The sequence below is a fragment of a genome, unplaced genomic scaffold (assembly GCF_019419815.1).
Source record: "Pyrus x bretschneideri cultivar Hongxiangsu unplaced genomic scaffold, Pyrus_bretschneideri_v1 Contig17, whole genome shotgun sequence".
Lineage (NCBI taxonomy): Eukaryota > Viridiplantae > Streptophyta > Magnoliopsida > Rosales > Rosaceae > Pyrus > Pyrus x bretschneideri.
The window spans coordinates 7,140,008-7,156,081 of NW_025999468.1; the positions used below are offsets into that span (position 1 = coordinate 7,140,008).

Here is a 16,074-nt window from a genome sequence, read left to right on the forward strand (position 1 = left end):
CTATATCGTTATAATTTGGACCCACAAATGGTTTTCGCTTATGGGTTTGTAGTGACAAGTACTACGAGGATACGCTAAAAGAATAAGTCCTACATTCCACTAGACAATTGTCAACGGAAGTCAAAGTCCATGTTTCTAGGGTATTTTCATAAATTCACGCTTTTAAGATTAATAAAAACATAAAATTAGGGACGGGTTGTCACACAACTTCTTCGGAATGTCCAATTGCAACGGATTTCCCTCGCATCTGAACCAACACTTTGAAAAGGAAATAGAAGTGTCTTATGACTATCAAACACGTAAAGGATTTTTATTGTCTCAATAGGGAAGGGTTGTGAAAAGGAGTTGCTTCGTAATCGGATCAAGTGCTAGAACAATAACAATACGAACGATAATAAAAATTACATATTCGCGGCCACTCGCTTATACAAGTGTGAAGGGAGCCTCGGCGTAGGCACGACTTGTACTGGGGTTGCCATGTAAGTGACCATCCCTGGATTTTCTGACAAGTCAATCTCCTCTGGTTTCACCCCTTCGGGCGGAGCCCAACTGAAATGGTGCAACAGATGGCCCAACATGGAGGTAACCAAGTTGATACCAAGTTGAGCTCCAGGACACACTCGCCTGCCTGCTCCAAATGGAAGTAGTCTAAAATCATGGCCTTTCATGTCAACATCTTCCTCTAAGAACCTTTCCGGTCGAAACTCATTTGGGTTTTTCCAGACAGCGGGGTCACGCGCTATAGCCCAAACATTAACATGAACATTCGAACCCTTGGGGATGTCGTACCCACCAATCTTGACATTGGCATTGGCATGGTGGGGGAGCATTAGTGGTGTTGGAGGGTGCAACCGCAGTGCTTCCTTTGCTACGCATTGTAGGTAAGGGAGGTTTGAGAAATCATTTTCTGTCATGACCCGTTTGTGCCCAATAACCCGATCTAGCTCCTCCTGAGCCTTTTGTTGCACCCTCGGGTTCTTAATCAGCTCAGCCATAGCCCATTCAACTGAAATTGCTGTGGTGTCTGTACCGGCAGTCATCATATCCTGAGCAAATCCCTTCATTAGTCTCAAATGTAAGAAAAGAATGCGCCATGACTATCTCAGAGTGATAACAATAGTTCCGTTAACTAATCAAAAGGAAGATGAAAGCATAAAAACAAGCGAACAAATGCAAAACATACAAACGAGAGAAACAGTAATCACCACTTTTTAGCAACGAAGTAGGAAATTAAGAACATATTAATGTGTACTTACCCAAAGAAGTCCAATAATAGTGTCCATACTTAAGTCATACTTGTCCTTCAAGGTAAACAGTGCATCCACAAAGTGGCTCTTGGCAACGCCGCCCTTGGAGCGTGCCAGAGCGTGTTCGTCCATGATTTCCTTGGTGAGTTTGTCTCTGTTTGCTCCGTGTCGAGCAAACGCCTCTTCGTCAAACGGGCATGCCCAACGCAACCAAGAAATGTGCTCAGCCACCGAGAGCGATCCGCCTATCTTCACTCCGTTGGCAATAAGAGCTCTGAATCTTTTCCCTTGCTCATCAGTTATTTCATCAGAGCTGATGAAACGTTTCCCAAATGCTAGCCTTGTTATGTTGTTGAAAGCCACGTTTCCCAAATACTTCTTCACTGCCAAACTTTTCCCATGGTTTTCTGTAACATGGTGAATAAATTGTTAACAACAGTCGGTTAATTGGTACAAGGACGAGTTTTGCAATGCATTTACCAAACATGTTTTTTTATTTTTTATTTAATTAGTACGAGAAGATGATGTCCCGAATAACGTCGGAAGGGTCCTCAAATCAAACAAGACAAGTACTAACTGACAGGCCAAGATTTGCCATACAATGATCAATATTACCATTCCATTACTACCAATCTTTCAAAGTTGCAGGAGATTTTTCAATGGTCCGAACACGAGATCGAATATCATATGTAATTAAACAAGTAGAGGTAGACATTTTAAAAAAACTTTCTTCTAATTATATAATGACATGTGATATTTTATTCCGTGTTTTGAACACATTGAAAAATTTCACCAATGCTATCAATTTTCACCAAAACAAAAAAAAAAAAAAGTAAATTTAAGAATGTGCTATTCACATACCTCTTTTTACTTTTCACACATCTTTAAATTCTAGCCATCGTATCAAATAGTTAAAAAATATTAAAAAAATTAATAAAAGATATATGAAAAGTAAAAGACACTATTTGAATACCCCACCCTTTAATTTATAATAGGTTGCTTACTAATCAAATGGTCTAAAATAAAAAATAAATATTATTTGGATTCACTATTCCATTCACATCTACTTTTCTATATTTTCATAATTTTTGGGTACGGATCTTTCGTGTTATGCCAATTTTTTGTCGACCAGTTGCCTGTGTAATTTTGGTGAAAGGACGAGTTGGCAAGTGAATTTACCAAACACGTTTGTATTTTATATTTAATTAGTACGACATCATTGATTGGAACTTAAAGAATATATCAAGTCAAGATGACGTACTGAACAAATTTGGAGGGTCCACGAACCAAACAAAACAATTACCAACCGACGGGCCAAGATTTGCTATACAATGATATATTACTGTTCTATTAAAAACAATCTTTTAAAACTAAGAGAGATTTTTTAATATATTTAAAACACGAAACAGAATGTCATATATCATTAAACAATTAAAGAAAAGAAGTTAAAAAAAAAAGTTTTTTCCAATTATATGATAACATGTGATGTTATATTCCGTGTTATAACACATTGAAAAACCTCTCAAATGCTACCAATCTTCACAAAAAGGTAATCATAGGTGGTAGTCAAAAGTTTGAAAAATGAAATATTATTTGAATTTTTCTGAAATTGGCTTAAGAAAGGGCTAATACTTGGATCCTCACCGGGAGAACCCAACGTACTGACATTGTCATGTGGTTAAGTTAAATATAACCACATGTAATTAACAAAAGCTCTCTAAACCTATTACCAAACAACCAACTATAACCTTACAGCTACAACCAAACAGCCAATTTCTCCTTAGGTCCATGCATCGGATCTCATCCCGTCCCTCTCACTTCCTTCGAACTTTGACAGACTTGTTGGAGTTGGGGAAGAATGAAGACAAGGTACGTTTGGTCACGTGTTTAAAAGAAGTGTTTGGTCACGTGTTTGGTTATAAGAATAGCAAAGTGCTCGAGAAACTTCAAGGGACAGGTGTTTTAAAATGATTCGACGACATAAGAAGTAAGTGCCATTGGATCCTCCCCGGTGAGGACCCAAGTATTATCTTTAAGAAATTGGGTTAATACACACCTTTCTATATTTCAGAATGTTTTGGGTAATTTGGGTGGCTCAATCAGAAGAGCAACTTCAACATGACATTTTTAGCTGTGACGGGAATAGAGATGGTATATCATATGTTTTTATATAAGTGTTAAAAATTTTTAATTACACACATATCTCATCATTTATATAGGAACAGGTGATGTACCATCTCGTGTGACGGTCATATTGAAAAATCTCTCAACTTCTACGACACAATGGTCACAGTGGCGAGAGTTTTGCCAGTGTGATTGGTACACAGAATAATACACCACGTATCATTATACAAATAGTGGGATATGTGTGCTAAAAAATTAATAACTTAAAAAATAAAATTTTCCATTACTCATATTAAAACACATAATGTACTACTCATATTTCTGCCACAATTAAAAATTTCTCCGCAGCAGCATTCCATCCAAAAAATTCAAAGACACGCGGACAAAAGTATAACACATATTCTCGTATTAGTGACATGAAACGAAACGTTTCGTCCGGTGCCGCACGGCTTCTTCTCCTGAATCAGGGGTTTATCTACTTGTTGGTTGATTTGCAATTTTCTCCAAATTATTATAGTAAATATTAGTTTTCTTAAGAAGATTATGCTTTCAATTAACTATTTCATAAAAAATAAAAAGTGAACTGATTCTTAATGAAAAGAAAGAAATATCTACCAGGTTTGGTGCAGTGGTTGAAGATGGACTCGACCATAGCAGTGACTTCATCTTCTCTAATGGGTCTGAGATCCTCAAGCCTCTTTGCAGAGAAAAGCTCGAGAGTGCACACCTTCCTCACCTTCACGTAGTGGGGCCCATAGTCTGCCCAGATAAGATCCTGACCGTCCCTGCTAAACTTTGCGGTCGATCTGTTCCTGTGCCTGTCAGCCAGTCTCTGGTCATTCTCCTTGAGCACCTCCTTTGCAAGCTCTGTGTTGCTCATTACGACGTTCAGTGTGGATCCAATCCACACTGAGAAGATGGGCCCGTATTTCTCTGCCCACTCGGCGTAGCAGCGAAACCTCACCGGCTTTATCTGGTAGAGGTTTCCGACGACGGGCCATGGACGTGGACCGGGTGGGAGCTTGAATCTGAGCCGTTGGTAGAGCTTGTATGCAAGGAAGATGAAGATGATGATTGATGAAATGGGCAGAAGTAGTCCAGAAAAAGCCATGTTGGAGTTGAACCTTGAAAGGAGCTGAGGTATATATACATATATATAATATTATATATATATGTAATCACAGGGATATATGGAGTCATATTGTGTTGTGGAAGTGTGGATCGGAAATTTTAGGTGGTGGTGCGTATGGTACCTAACCTTTAATGTGTGGCCTACCAGCCAACAACCCTTCCTCCCGTGACTCCCAATTTTGCAAGAACCAATTAATATCAGAGGAATGTTAGGAACATTAAATTTATAGGCAAAATTTTATAAATTAAATGATATAAAAGTTAATGATTAGATTATTATTAAGTGTTGGTAATTGTGCTCATTCTTATTAATAATACATTATTTAGGTTGTAAATTTTATTTCCCTAGCATTACCCTTAATATTAAGAGAATTTTATTAATCTTCTCATGCTATCTTCTCGGTTTTGGTTCTCATTTTTCAGTGTTGCTAAATAATTTTTTCAAAAAATCTATTTTCTAAATAGAAAATTAGACTCTAATTAAGTTTAGATTAATGTCTGATACAAGATTAAAACTTTAGGGGTATGTTATCCACATACTTCTTTTACTTCGTACACACCATCTTTAACTTGCGGCCGTCAGATCAACTGAATTAATGAAAATCAACGGATAGAAATTCATAAAAGATGTGTGAAAAGTAAAAAAAAAGTGTATAAATAACACACCCCAAATAACCAATTTTGCAAGAACCTATTAATTAATAATGAGATAATGCTAGCAATCGTATCATGCTATGTTCTCGGTTTTAATTCTTATAGTGTTGCTTAATGACAAAAATACATCTATTTTTTAAATAGAAAATTAGACTCTAATTCTCAAATAAGATGAAACTTAGATTAATGTCTGTTTCAAGATTAAAATTTTAGAGATCATCTATCTAAACTAAGTTTTGTAGATCATATGACGTGGTTGTTGATAATTAGATTATTATTTAGATGTTAATTAACTTGCTTATTTACTATTAATAACACATCACATAATTCGCAAATTGACTCCTAAGAGTTTTCAGTTATTTTAAAAACATATCTAAACGAGCTCTAAACTTTATTTAAGTATGTCCATATTGGTGATCCCTTGTTCCTAGACAGGTTAATCTGGCCCTTTGATAAAAGGGGAATATACTCTATTAAGTCCGGCTACCACTAGTTGTATTCTAGGAAGGTAACTCGGACCAATTTTAGATCATCTTCGTCTTTTACCATTCCGGAGTTGATATGGAAAGTGGTGTGGCACTTAAAAACTCCTCCAAAGCTCAGAAATTTTTTGTGGAAAACGTTGCACAATGCCCTTACTACGATGGCGGCCCTCTATCAAAGACATTCGACCTCCTCACCTTTTTGTCCCATTTGTCATTCTCAGGGGGAAACGATTGAGCACCTTCTTCTCCTCTGTCCATGGGTGGAAACTATTTGGTTTGGTGGCATTTTAAACCATAAGGTTAATAGGGCTGAAATTACTACTTCGCCGAATTGGTTATTGGCAATCATCCGGGCCTGTGATCATTCGAAAGATGATAGAGATAGGATTCTGACTTGGGTTGCATTTTATTGTTGGTATATTTAGAAGGCTAGGTGCGCATTCCTTTTCCAACAGAAACCAATTATTCATTCGCAGGTGATGGCTGTAATTTCCACACAGGTAAGAGCTTTTGGAGAGGCTTCTTTCAGGCCCTCGGACACTTTGATTCACAGCAGTTTGCCGCAGCGTCGACCTCACTCGCATTTGCAGGCCCGATGGCAGATGCCATGCTCTCCATATGTTAAAATCAATGTTGATGCCAGTTGGGTTGCTGCCTCGCATGATGGCTTTATCGGGGTGGTGGTGAGGGACTCTCTGGTTCATTTTCTTGCTGCTAGGAGGTTCCATTTTCAGGCCCCTTATGTTCCAACTGCGGAGGCTTTGGCAATTCTTCGCGGTTGTGAGTTCGGTCACTTTTTGGGTCTTAGTTATGTGATTGTTGAATCTGATTCCTCGAACTCCATTTCCTCTTTATAGGGTAGCATCACAAATGGCAGGTGGGAGACGTTTCCAATCTTAACAAAGTGCAAGCAAGTTGGCAATTCCTTCCATGACTGTCCTTGGTCTTGGACTCCAAGATCAGCCAATTTGACAGCGAACTGGTTGGCGTCGCATAGATGTGTGACTTTTCGTTATAGTTAGGTATACCCAAGGTTTGATCGAGATCTCAAGTGGCGTACTAGAGTTGAAATCGTTACAATACATTACATAAGCGCAAATGGATTCAGAATCGCTGAATCTGCATTGGAAGAGGGACAGGCCTACCAACGTGCCCAAAAATTAAACCTAAAAGTTAACAAAATGGAATCTGCATGGTTTTTTACATGTCGTTAATTTATTATAATATATTTAGGTATAGATATTTTGATGTATTTATTTTTTTATTATATTAAAATACAGACATTTAGGTACACTAATTTATTATAACACATTTAAGTACAAACATTTTGATACATGTTTGCTCCTTTTTTCTTATGTGTCACTGTTTTTTTATTTGTAATGTTTCCTCATTTATGGACAATTATAATGGGAGGAATATAAGCATTAAATATTAAAACAAGAATCAAATAACTTTTTTTAATTAATTTTCAATCTTACAAGAATTAAAATTCATAAACCACTTTCTAAATCACCTTTAAAAGATCATTTATATAAAACAAGTAGTTCGAAATCATTTAGTTATCAAATAGTTATCGAATAAATAGATAAATTATATTTCACACTTAAATATTAAAATTTTGACAAACTTTAAACAACAATTAAACTACTTATAATTTGGTTGATTTTTTATAGAGTTGACCTTTAAAGGGTGATATAGAAAGTAAATGTTTTAGATCATCAAGTAACATTGCAGAATGAGAGAGATAACTACATGAGAAAGTTCCAATGAGAAGGTTGCTAGCATTAACCTTAATATTATTGTCCTTTAGGTATTTTGGGATCCCCAAAATGACTTGGGATTTGGTGTTTATTCTCTCGGTTCGGAGTTTGACTTCCTCTGAGGATGTGACGGCAGCGTTAGTTTGGTTTATACTGCTTGAGATTAGGGTTTTTTGTTTTTTTTTTTGCAGCTCTCATTGTATGTTCGGGCCTAAGTTTGTGTGGGCCTCCCGTTGAGTCTTGAGTTGCAACTCTTATTTGACTTGGGCCTTTTACTCTATCTATTGTTGTTTACCTGATTCTTTTTTAGCCTTGTACTAACTTTTAATGGAATAAAAGTTCTCTTGCCTGACAAAAAATTGTAGTATTTAATTAGATATGTTGACAAACTCTCTATAACATGGGATATTTTTTCAAATAAACACTTTAAAGATGTAACATGTTTTAATTTATTATGAGTGTAATTTCATACCCAAAATGTGAAATTAATGGCGGATTTAAGATAAAAATAATAAACTCTTTACAAAACAAAACCCTAAACAAAATAACAAAAAAAGAAGAGTTGGATAACGTAAGATAGGAGCGGGAGATGGAGGAATGGAGGTTGAAGCCGGAATGGAGGCTGGAGGGAGTTTGATATGCTATTGCTCATTGTTGTCGCAATATTTTGGATTTGCAACTTTATGTTTCGCTTATATAAATTTATTTTACATTGTTGGTCACAAATCCGAACAAAAGAAAAATAGGAGGGCATCAGGTAGTCGACAGCTGACATTCCAACTTCATATCGAATCCCTATGAAGAACTTTCGCATCCAAACATTTCATTGCCAGCAAAGACAATTCATACTCCAATACTAAGTACTACAGGAAAGCAAAGACAATTAATTCTCTTCTCTTTGAATAATCTAAGGTACGGGTTTATGGCCATGTACCCTAATTAATTTGACTAATCAATACATGCTGAAGTTTGACATTAGAGTTACTTATGCTAGTGTCGTTTCTGCAGCACTCTCCCGACGTACCTTCTGATTATGTAGGAACAATTTCTAAGTTCATCGTTTTGATTGTAGCTAGCTCAGAACTCATGCATGATCCAAGATTCGTTTTATGAGCTTCTTTTCTATTGACAGGGCCGGCCAGGTCCGATGCTGGCTGGGCAACTGTTCGGAGCCTAAAAAAATTAGGGGCACCAAAATTATTTCGGGTGTTGTATTCATATATAATTTCATAAGAGTACAAATTTATAAATTTTGGTTAAATGACCAAGAAATTTAACTAGAACTAGTGGTTTATGTTGTTTGAAATTAACAAGGAGGTCTCAAGTTTAAATAGCTATGTGTTTATTTACTTTCTAATTTTTACAGATTTCTTTTTATAAAGGTATAAATTTATAACATTTGGTCAAATAATTAAGAAGTTTAACTAGAAGTGGTGGTTCATGATGTTTAAAATTACCAAGTTGGTCCCGGGTTCAAAACGTTATGTGCGTTTTCTATTTTCTATAACTTGTCACTAATAAGAAATAAACATGTTAATCAACACTTAAGTAATAATCCAATCATCAACAATCATATCATACAGTTTACAAAATTTAGTTTAAAAATTTGGTATCCCCAGCATTAGCGTTCAAGAAATTAATGGATGCATGTCTCTTTTTTTTTTTTTTTTTGGTCAAAGTTGCGAATTTTATTACCAACAAACAACTAAACACAGGAGGTCCAAAACAAGTGATACACAACAAAAAACAAAAGGACCCAAAGTTACACAACACAGTGCCCAAAACACTAGTTGGAAAACTAAAACACCACAAAACAAAACAACCTAGCCTTCTGCAGACGTCGCCATCGCCTACATAGTGCAAACCCATCAACGCAATCCAACGCCTTGGACCGCCGTCAAGCATACACCTCCTGGAGAAGAAGAAGATGGTGACTCCCATAACCTGCAACAACCACTGTGCCAAACACAACCAGAAATACGAAAGAAGCCGATGGAGAACCCACCAACGACAGTGCCAATAAAGGCAAGCAAGTGGAAGGTGGTGGTGTGTACACCCGAGTCGAAAATCTACGCACCTTCCAAAAGAACCACAGTCGAGTGCTGTGAAGAAAGGAGATTGCAAATTGGAAAAGAGGAAGCAACGAGGAAGGAATGAGCCAACCTGGAGTGGGAGTGGAAGAAATGGGAGAGGTAGAGTGAGAGGGATAGATGAAAGCCATGGAAGTGGAAGGAGAACAATGATTTGAAGAAAGAAGAAAACGGAGGTAAGGTAGATCGAAAACGGAAAAATGGTAGAAGAGTAAGGCGGACCAAAAACGTTGGCAGTGGAAAATTGAAACATAAGGAAACAAAAAGAGAAAAGAACAAGGAAAAGCAGATGACTGCCACCGACCCTGGCCAGAGCTAAGGCTGGCGGTTGAGGAGAAAATGCAGTGATGGAAAACACCCACACATAGAGGTGAGAAAGGCTCTCGAAGAGAGAGAAAAAAGCAACCCCTATTGGACAATAGTTAGGGTTTTAATTGATATGAACTTAACAACTATATATATCAACCAAAGATTCGAAAATATGATTATTTGTTTAGTCCCATATTGACAAGGTTAATAAATAAGAAAAAAGACCTCACGAGTTATATATAAGCCCTTTAAAAGTTCAGATAGAAAGGAAACAAAACTCATCATCTATCTACTTGTAAGTCCAGGGTTTTTTGGTTCCCTTCTCTCTATACAAAATAAATAAGTTTTTTCCGTGTCTAAATTATTAAGTTTGAAGTGTTTTTCTAAGTATAATTTTATCGAAGTCTTACGTGTGAAACGAAATAATTTTTCTTATATGAAGCTAGGGAACATTTTTAAGGTCGCCCCAAGTTTCAAAAGTCTTAAGACCGACCCTGTCTATTGACCTATAATGTTATATTTGGATGAGGGACTTTCAAAAGCTCATAGCATTTTAAACTTGATTTTTGAAAATGCATTAGAAGAGCATTTCTGGAACTTAGACTAAATTTGGGAAGCTTTTAAACATCGCCAACCCAAAAATAAATTCTGGAGTCCGTCGTTGGTAGTAACTAACAATATCATAAAAACACTTTGAAAAGGAAATGGAAGTGTCTTTATGACTATCATGACACAAACGGGATTTTTATTGTCCCAATAGGGAAGGGTAGCGAAAAGAAGTTGTTTCGTTATCGGATCAAGTGCTAGAACAATAACAATAGAATGACAATAAAAATTACATATTCGCGGCCACACGCTTGTACAAGTGTGAAGGGAGCCTTGGAGTAGGCACTACTTGTACTGGGGTTGCCATGTAAGTGACTATCCCTGGATTTTCCGACAAGTCAATCTCCTCTGGTTTCACCCCTTCAGGAGGAGCCCAACTGAAATGGTGCAACAGATGACCCAACATGGAGGCAACCAAGTTGATACCGAGTTGAGCTCCGGGACATACTCGCCTGCCTGCTCCAAATGGAAGTAGTCTAAAATCATGGCCTTTCATGTCAACATCTTCCTCTAGGAACCTTTCAGGTCGAAATTCATTTGGGTTTTTCCAGACAGCGGGATCACGTGCTACAGCCCAAACATTAACATGAACAATCGAACCCTTGGGGATGTCGTAGCCACCAATCTTGACATCGGCATTGGCTCGGTGGGGGAGCATTAGTGGTGTTGGAGGGTGCAACCGCAGTGCTTCCTTTGCTACACATTGTAGGTAAGGGAGGTTTGAGAAATCATTTTCGGTCATGACTCGTTCGTGCCCAATAACCCGATCTAGCTCCTCTTGAGCCTTTTGTTGCACCCTCGGGTTCTTAATCAGCTCAGCCATGGCCCATTCAACTGAAATTGCTGTGGTGTCTGTACCGGCAGCCATCATATCCTGACCAAATCGCTTCATTAGTTTCGAATGTAAGGGAAGAATGCGCAATGACTATATCAGAGTGATAATAATAGTTTCGTTAACTAATCAAAAGGAAAAAGGATAAAAACAAGCGGAACGATCGAGTGCAAACATACAAACGTGAGTGAGAATTAATCGCCACTTTTTAGCAACAAAATAGGAAAATAAGAACGTATCAATGTATACTTACCCAAAGAAGTCCAATAACAGTGTCCATGCTAAGGTCATACTTTTCCTTCAAGGTAAACAATGCATCCACAAAGTGGCTCTTGGCAACGCCGCCCTTGGAGCGTGCCTGAGCGTGTTCGTCCATGATTTCCTTGGTGAGTCTGTCTCTGTTTGCTCCGTGTCGAGCAAACGCCTCTTCGTCAAACGGGCATGCCCAACGCAACCATGAAATGTGCTCAGCCACCGAGAGCGATCCACTTATTTTCACCCCGTTGGCCATAAGAGCTCTGAATCGTTTCCCTTGCTCATCAGTTATTTCATCGGAGCTGATGAAACGTTTCCCAAATGCTAGCCTTGTTATGTTGTTGAAAGCCACGTTTCCCAAATACTTCTTCACTGCCAAACTTTTCCCATGGTTTTCTGTAATATGGTGAATAAATTGTTAACAATAATCGGTTAATCGGTACAAGGACGAGTTTGCAAGTGCATTTACCAAACATGTTTTTTATTTTTTATTTAATTAGTACCATATCATTAATTGGAACTTAAAGAAGATATCAAGTTTTGAAAGATGATGTCCCGAATAACGTCGGGAGGGCCCTCAAATCAGACAAGACAAGTAGCCAAGGATCAATATTACCATTCCATCACTACCAACCTTTCAAAGTTGTGGGACGGAATGTCACATCTCATTAAACAATTGGAAGGAGACATTTTTAAAAAAAAAAAATCTTCAATTGTGTAATACATGTAATGTTTTAGGCATTTCGAAAAATCTTTCTAATGCTACCAATCATCACACAAAAAAAAAAAGACGGTAAATTTAGAGATGTGTTATCTATATATCTCTTTTTACTTCTCACACGTTCTTAAATTCTGACTGTCGTATTGAATAAATTAAAAAATAATAAAAATATATGAGAAAAAAAAAATGTGTAAATATAACATTCTTAAATTTATAATAGGTTGCATAGTAGTCGTATGGTCTAAAATAAAAAATGAATATTATTTGGATTCACCATTCCATTCATACCTACTTTTCTATATTTTCTTAATTTTTGTGTACGGATCTTTCGTGTTATACCAGCGTGGCATGTGCAATTTTGGTGAAAGGACGAGTTTGAGGAGCAGGAATATCTCTCCTCTCGGTCTCATTCCCTTCTCTTCCTTCCTTTCGGTTTTGTTCTTTTGATTATTAAAAAATTAACACAAAACATTAACATGTGTAATTATTCAAACAGAAGGAAAAAAGATTAGAACTTAAAGAAGATATCAAGTCAAGATGACGTACTGAATAAAAAGTTGGCTTAAATAAAAAGTTAACTGACTCTTAATGAAAAAGAAAGAAATATCACCAGGTTTGGTGCAGTGGTTGAAGATGGACTCGACCATAGCAGTGACCTCATCTTCTCTAATGGGTCGGAGATCCTCAAGCCTCTTTGCAGAGAAAAGCTCAAGAGTGCACACCTTCCTCACCTTCACGTAGTGCGGCCCATAGTCAGCCCAGATAAGATCCTGACCGTCCCTGCTAAACCTTGCGGTCGATCTGTTCCTGTGCCTGTCAGCCAGTTTCTGGTCATTTTCCTTGAGCACCTCCTTTGCAAGCTCTGTGTTGCTCACTACGACGTTCAGTGTGGATCCAATCCACACTGAGAAGATGGACCCGTATTTCTCTGCCCACTCGGCGTAGCAGCGGAACCTCACCGGCTTTATCTGGTAGAGGTTTCCGACGACGGGCCATGGACGTGGACCGGGTGGGAGCTTGAATCTGAGCCGTTGGTAGAGCTTGTATGCAAGGAAGATGAAGATGATGATTGATGAAGTGGGGAGAAGTAGTCCAGGGAGAGCCATGTGTGAGTGCAGTAGTCAAATAATCGACACTCCGGAGAGGGATATATATACACACACACTGAAATATATGGAGTCCTATTGTGTTGTGAAAAATGTGGGTCGGATATTTGGGTGGTAGGTGCGGTAACAAACTTTCATGTGTGGGACTACAAGCCAACAACCCCTCACTCCCATCACTGCCACAAGAACCTGTTATTATTAAGAGGTATATTACTAGGAAAATTAAATTTTAGATAAAATTTTAAAAACTAAATGATATATAAGTTGATGATTAATTTATTACTTAAACGTTGATAAACGTATTCATTCCTATTGGAAATACGTTATTTAGTTTGTAAATTTTGTCTTTCTAACGTTATCTTTAAGAGAATACTAGCAATCTTCTGGATTTTGGTACTTATCTTTCAATGTTGTCCAATAAATAGACAAATTATGTTTCGCACTTAAAACACCAAAATTTTGACAAATGTTAAACAAAAGTTAAAACGATTTATAATTTAATTAATTTTTTATAGAGTTGATCTTTAATGGGTGATATATAAAGTAAATTGTTCGGATCATCAAGTAACATTGTAAGATGAGAAAGAGAATTGTATGTAAAATGAGAAAGTTCCAGTGAGAAAGTTGCTAGTATTAACCTTAATATTATTATGCGTCTATTTTAGGATCCCCAGCTTGTGGAATTCTATTTTTAAAATTGTAGTTTGTATATATGCAGGGGTTTGTGAAAGGAACTTGGATCTGGTGTCTACTCTCTTGGTCCGAAGTTTGGCTTCCTTCGAGGATGTGACGGCAATGACAGTCTAGTTTATGCTGCTTGAGATTAGGGTTTTTGTTATTTGTTTTTGCAGCTCTCATTATGTCTTCGAGCCTAAGCTTGTGTAGCTCTCCCGTTGTATCTTGAGTTTGTTGCTCTTATCTCACTTGAGGCTTTTACTTTATGTGTTGTTGTTTACCTAGTTCATGTTGGCCTTATACTAGTTTTCAATGGAATGAAAGCTCTCTTGCTTGACAAAAAAATAAAAAAACGTAGTGGTATTTAATTGGATATGTTGACAAACTCTCTATTACATGGGATATTTTTTTTCAAATAAACACTTTAAAGACGTAACATGTTCTAATTTGTTATGAGTGTAATTTTATACCCGATTTAAGATAAAAATAATAAACTCTTTACAAAACAAAACCCTTAAAAAAAAAAAAAAAAAGTTGGAGAATGTAGGATGAGAGCGGGAGATGGAGGAGGAATGGGGGTTGAAGCAAGAATGGAGGCTGGAGGGAGTTTGATATGCCATTGCCCATTATCTTACGTTGCCATTCACAAGTCCAAACAAAAGAAGAACATGTGGGCGTCAGTCGTCAACAACCGATGCTCCAACTTCACATCGAATCTCTATGCTGAACTTTCACATTCAAACATTTCATTGCTAGCGTCAAATGTTGTGATATATTCGGTCAATTTTGCAGAGTTTGGAACGAGGGTAATAATTTTTACATATTTCTTTTGGTTTTCACACGCTCTTTAGTTTTTGTTTCTTATTTTTTTATTAATTCATTTCGAGAGTTAAAAATAATGAAAAAAACAAAGGTTTAAAGAATGGGCGAAAATCATTTTCTGAAACTAAATATCATCACATGATTTGAATTTATTTGCTTTTGTGGGATGAGTGGACGAGAAAGAGACAGAGAGGGTAGGGTGGTAGGTGAATTATTTAAGGCCTATTGAATGTGAGGATGAGAGATGATCCGAGTGCTCTGGTCCCAGCGTCCATATTCATGAGACGTCAACTTGTTTGGAACGACACGGGCGGTGGGCCGCCGACATATCTTAAGAGAAGTACAAAACACACCCATTTTTATCTTAATTTAATGAGGTAATTAAACATGTCTGTAATTAATGATGGATTAAATTGAAAAGATTAATAAGTATGACTTTTCAGAAATCAAAACTCAAAAAAAATTAAAATAATAAAAAGAAGAAACTGACAAGTTACATGTGTGCGGTGCAGCCACTCGTTTGTATAACTGTGATGAAGGGCTGGGAGCAGGCACGGCTTGTAAGATCATCTTCAACTAAGGATTAATCAGAGAGCTCGTTTTAATTTTCTGGTTCTTCAAAATATTAATATTTTAATAAACAGTACATGATTATATTTACCTCCATCTCCAATTGAGGGTCAAATGATCATAAGGCTCGTTTTAACCCTGTCACAAAAACCGTCTCCAACCGAGGGCTAAAGGGCCATAGGTATAGGGTCAAACATAATTTTTTATTTAAATTTAAAAACTACAACAACTTAAATTTAAAAATGGTGAAAATTATGTGAGAAATAGTGTAGGAATAATTTAGGTATTTATAAGGAAAAAAGGGGAATTTTTTAAATTCATTAAAAAAAATTGGCCTAAAAAAAAAAAAATTGAATCCAACGGTAACTAGCTGTTGGATTCAAAATTTTCCCTTCTATTTGTGTCGGTTATAACTGACACTACTTGTTTTATTCCTATTGGTTATAACCGACAGGAAATCCGACAGAAATAAAAAAATAAAAAAATGGGCCAGCCTGGGGCTAGCATGCAGCCAGCCCTTTGGCCCTTTCAGATTCCGTGGGGCCCACGAGCCATCTGGCCTAACCCTCGGTTGGAGACGATTTTCGAGTCTCTGACCTTGTGGACCTTTCAGTTTGAGATGGTCTAATGGTTGGTTATGTATTGTGGTGCTTTTGAAAAAAAAAAAAAAAAAAAAAAGATTTATTA

The 16,074-nt window shown here is 37.1% G+C and overlaps 2 protein-coding genes and 1 long non-coding RNA gene across 3 annotated transcripts; 1 reads left to right on the forward strand and 2 right to left on the reverse strand.

Moving 5' to 3' along the window:
- Positions 1–289: 289 nt before the first annotated feature.
- LOC103946365 (cytochrome P450 98A2) lies at positions 290–4,505 on the reverse strand. Its single transcript, XM_048581697.1, has 3 exons — positions 3,987–4,505; positions 1,257–1,654; positions 290–1,046 (listed from the first exon to the last, which is right to left on the reverse strand). Exons 1-3 carry the CDS (start codon positions 4,480–4,482, stop codon positions 402–404), a joined length of 1,539 nt encoding a protein of 512 aa, XP_048437654.1. The 5' UTR covers positions 4,483–4,505; the 3' UTR covers positions 290–401.
- Positions 4,506–10,528: 6,023 nt separating this feature from the next.
- LOC103946366 (cytochrome P450 98A2) lies at positions 10,529–13,394 on the reverse strand. The gene is made up of 3 exons (XM_009357051.3): positions 12,825–13,394; positions 11,492–11,889; positions 10,529–11,280 (listed from the first exon to the last, which is right to left on the reverse strand). The coding sequence occupies exons 1-3, from the start codon at positions 13,318–13,320 to the stop codon at positions 10,636–10,638; spliced, it is 1,539 nt and encodes a 512-aa protein (XP_009355326.2). The 5' UTR covers positions 13,321–13,394; the 3' UTR covers positions 10,529–10,635.
- On the forward strand, positions 13,388–14,553 carry LOC125476028. The gene is made up of 2 exons (XR_007257385.1): positions 13,388–13,525; positions 14,039–14,553. It is a non-coding gene; the product is annotated as an uncharacterized LOC125476028 (long non-coding RNA).
- Positions 14,554–16,074: the final 1,521 nt, after the last annotated feature.

What these genes read in the sequence shown, in the direction of transcription:
- LOC103946365 (XM_048581697.1), bottom strand. Translation starts at nt 4,482, where the DNA reads ATGGCTTTTTCTGGACTACTTCTGCCCATTTCATCAATCATCATCTTC. An exon ending in CAACCACTGCACCAAACCTG is followed by an intron (nt 1,655 to 3,986) that starts GTAGATATTTCT and finishes ACCATGTTACAG; the next exon opens with AAAACCATGGGAAAAGTTTG. An exon ending in CTATTATTGGACTTCTTTGG is followed by an intron (nt 1,047 to 1,256) that starts GTAAGTACACAT and finishes GGATTTGCTCAG; the next exon opens with GATATGATGACTGCCGGTAC.
- LOC103946366 (XM_009357051.3), bottom strand. Translation starts at nt 13,320, where the DNA reads ATGGCTCTCCCTGGACTACTTCTCCCCACTTCATCAATCATCATCTTC. An exon ending in CAACCACTGCACCAAACCTG is followed by an intron (nt 11,890 to 12,824) that starts GTGATATTTCTT and finishes ACCATATTACAG; the next exon opens with AAAACCATGGGAAAAGTTTG. An exon ending in CTGTTATTGGACTTCTTTGG is followed by an intron (nt 11,281 to 11,491) that starts GTAAGTATACAT and finishes CGATTTGGTCAG; the next exon opens with GATATGATGGCTGCCGGTAC.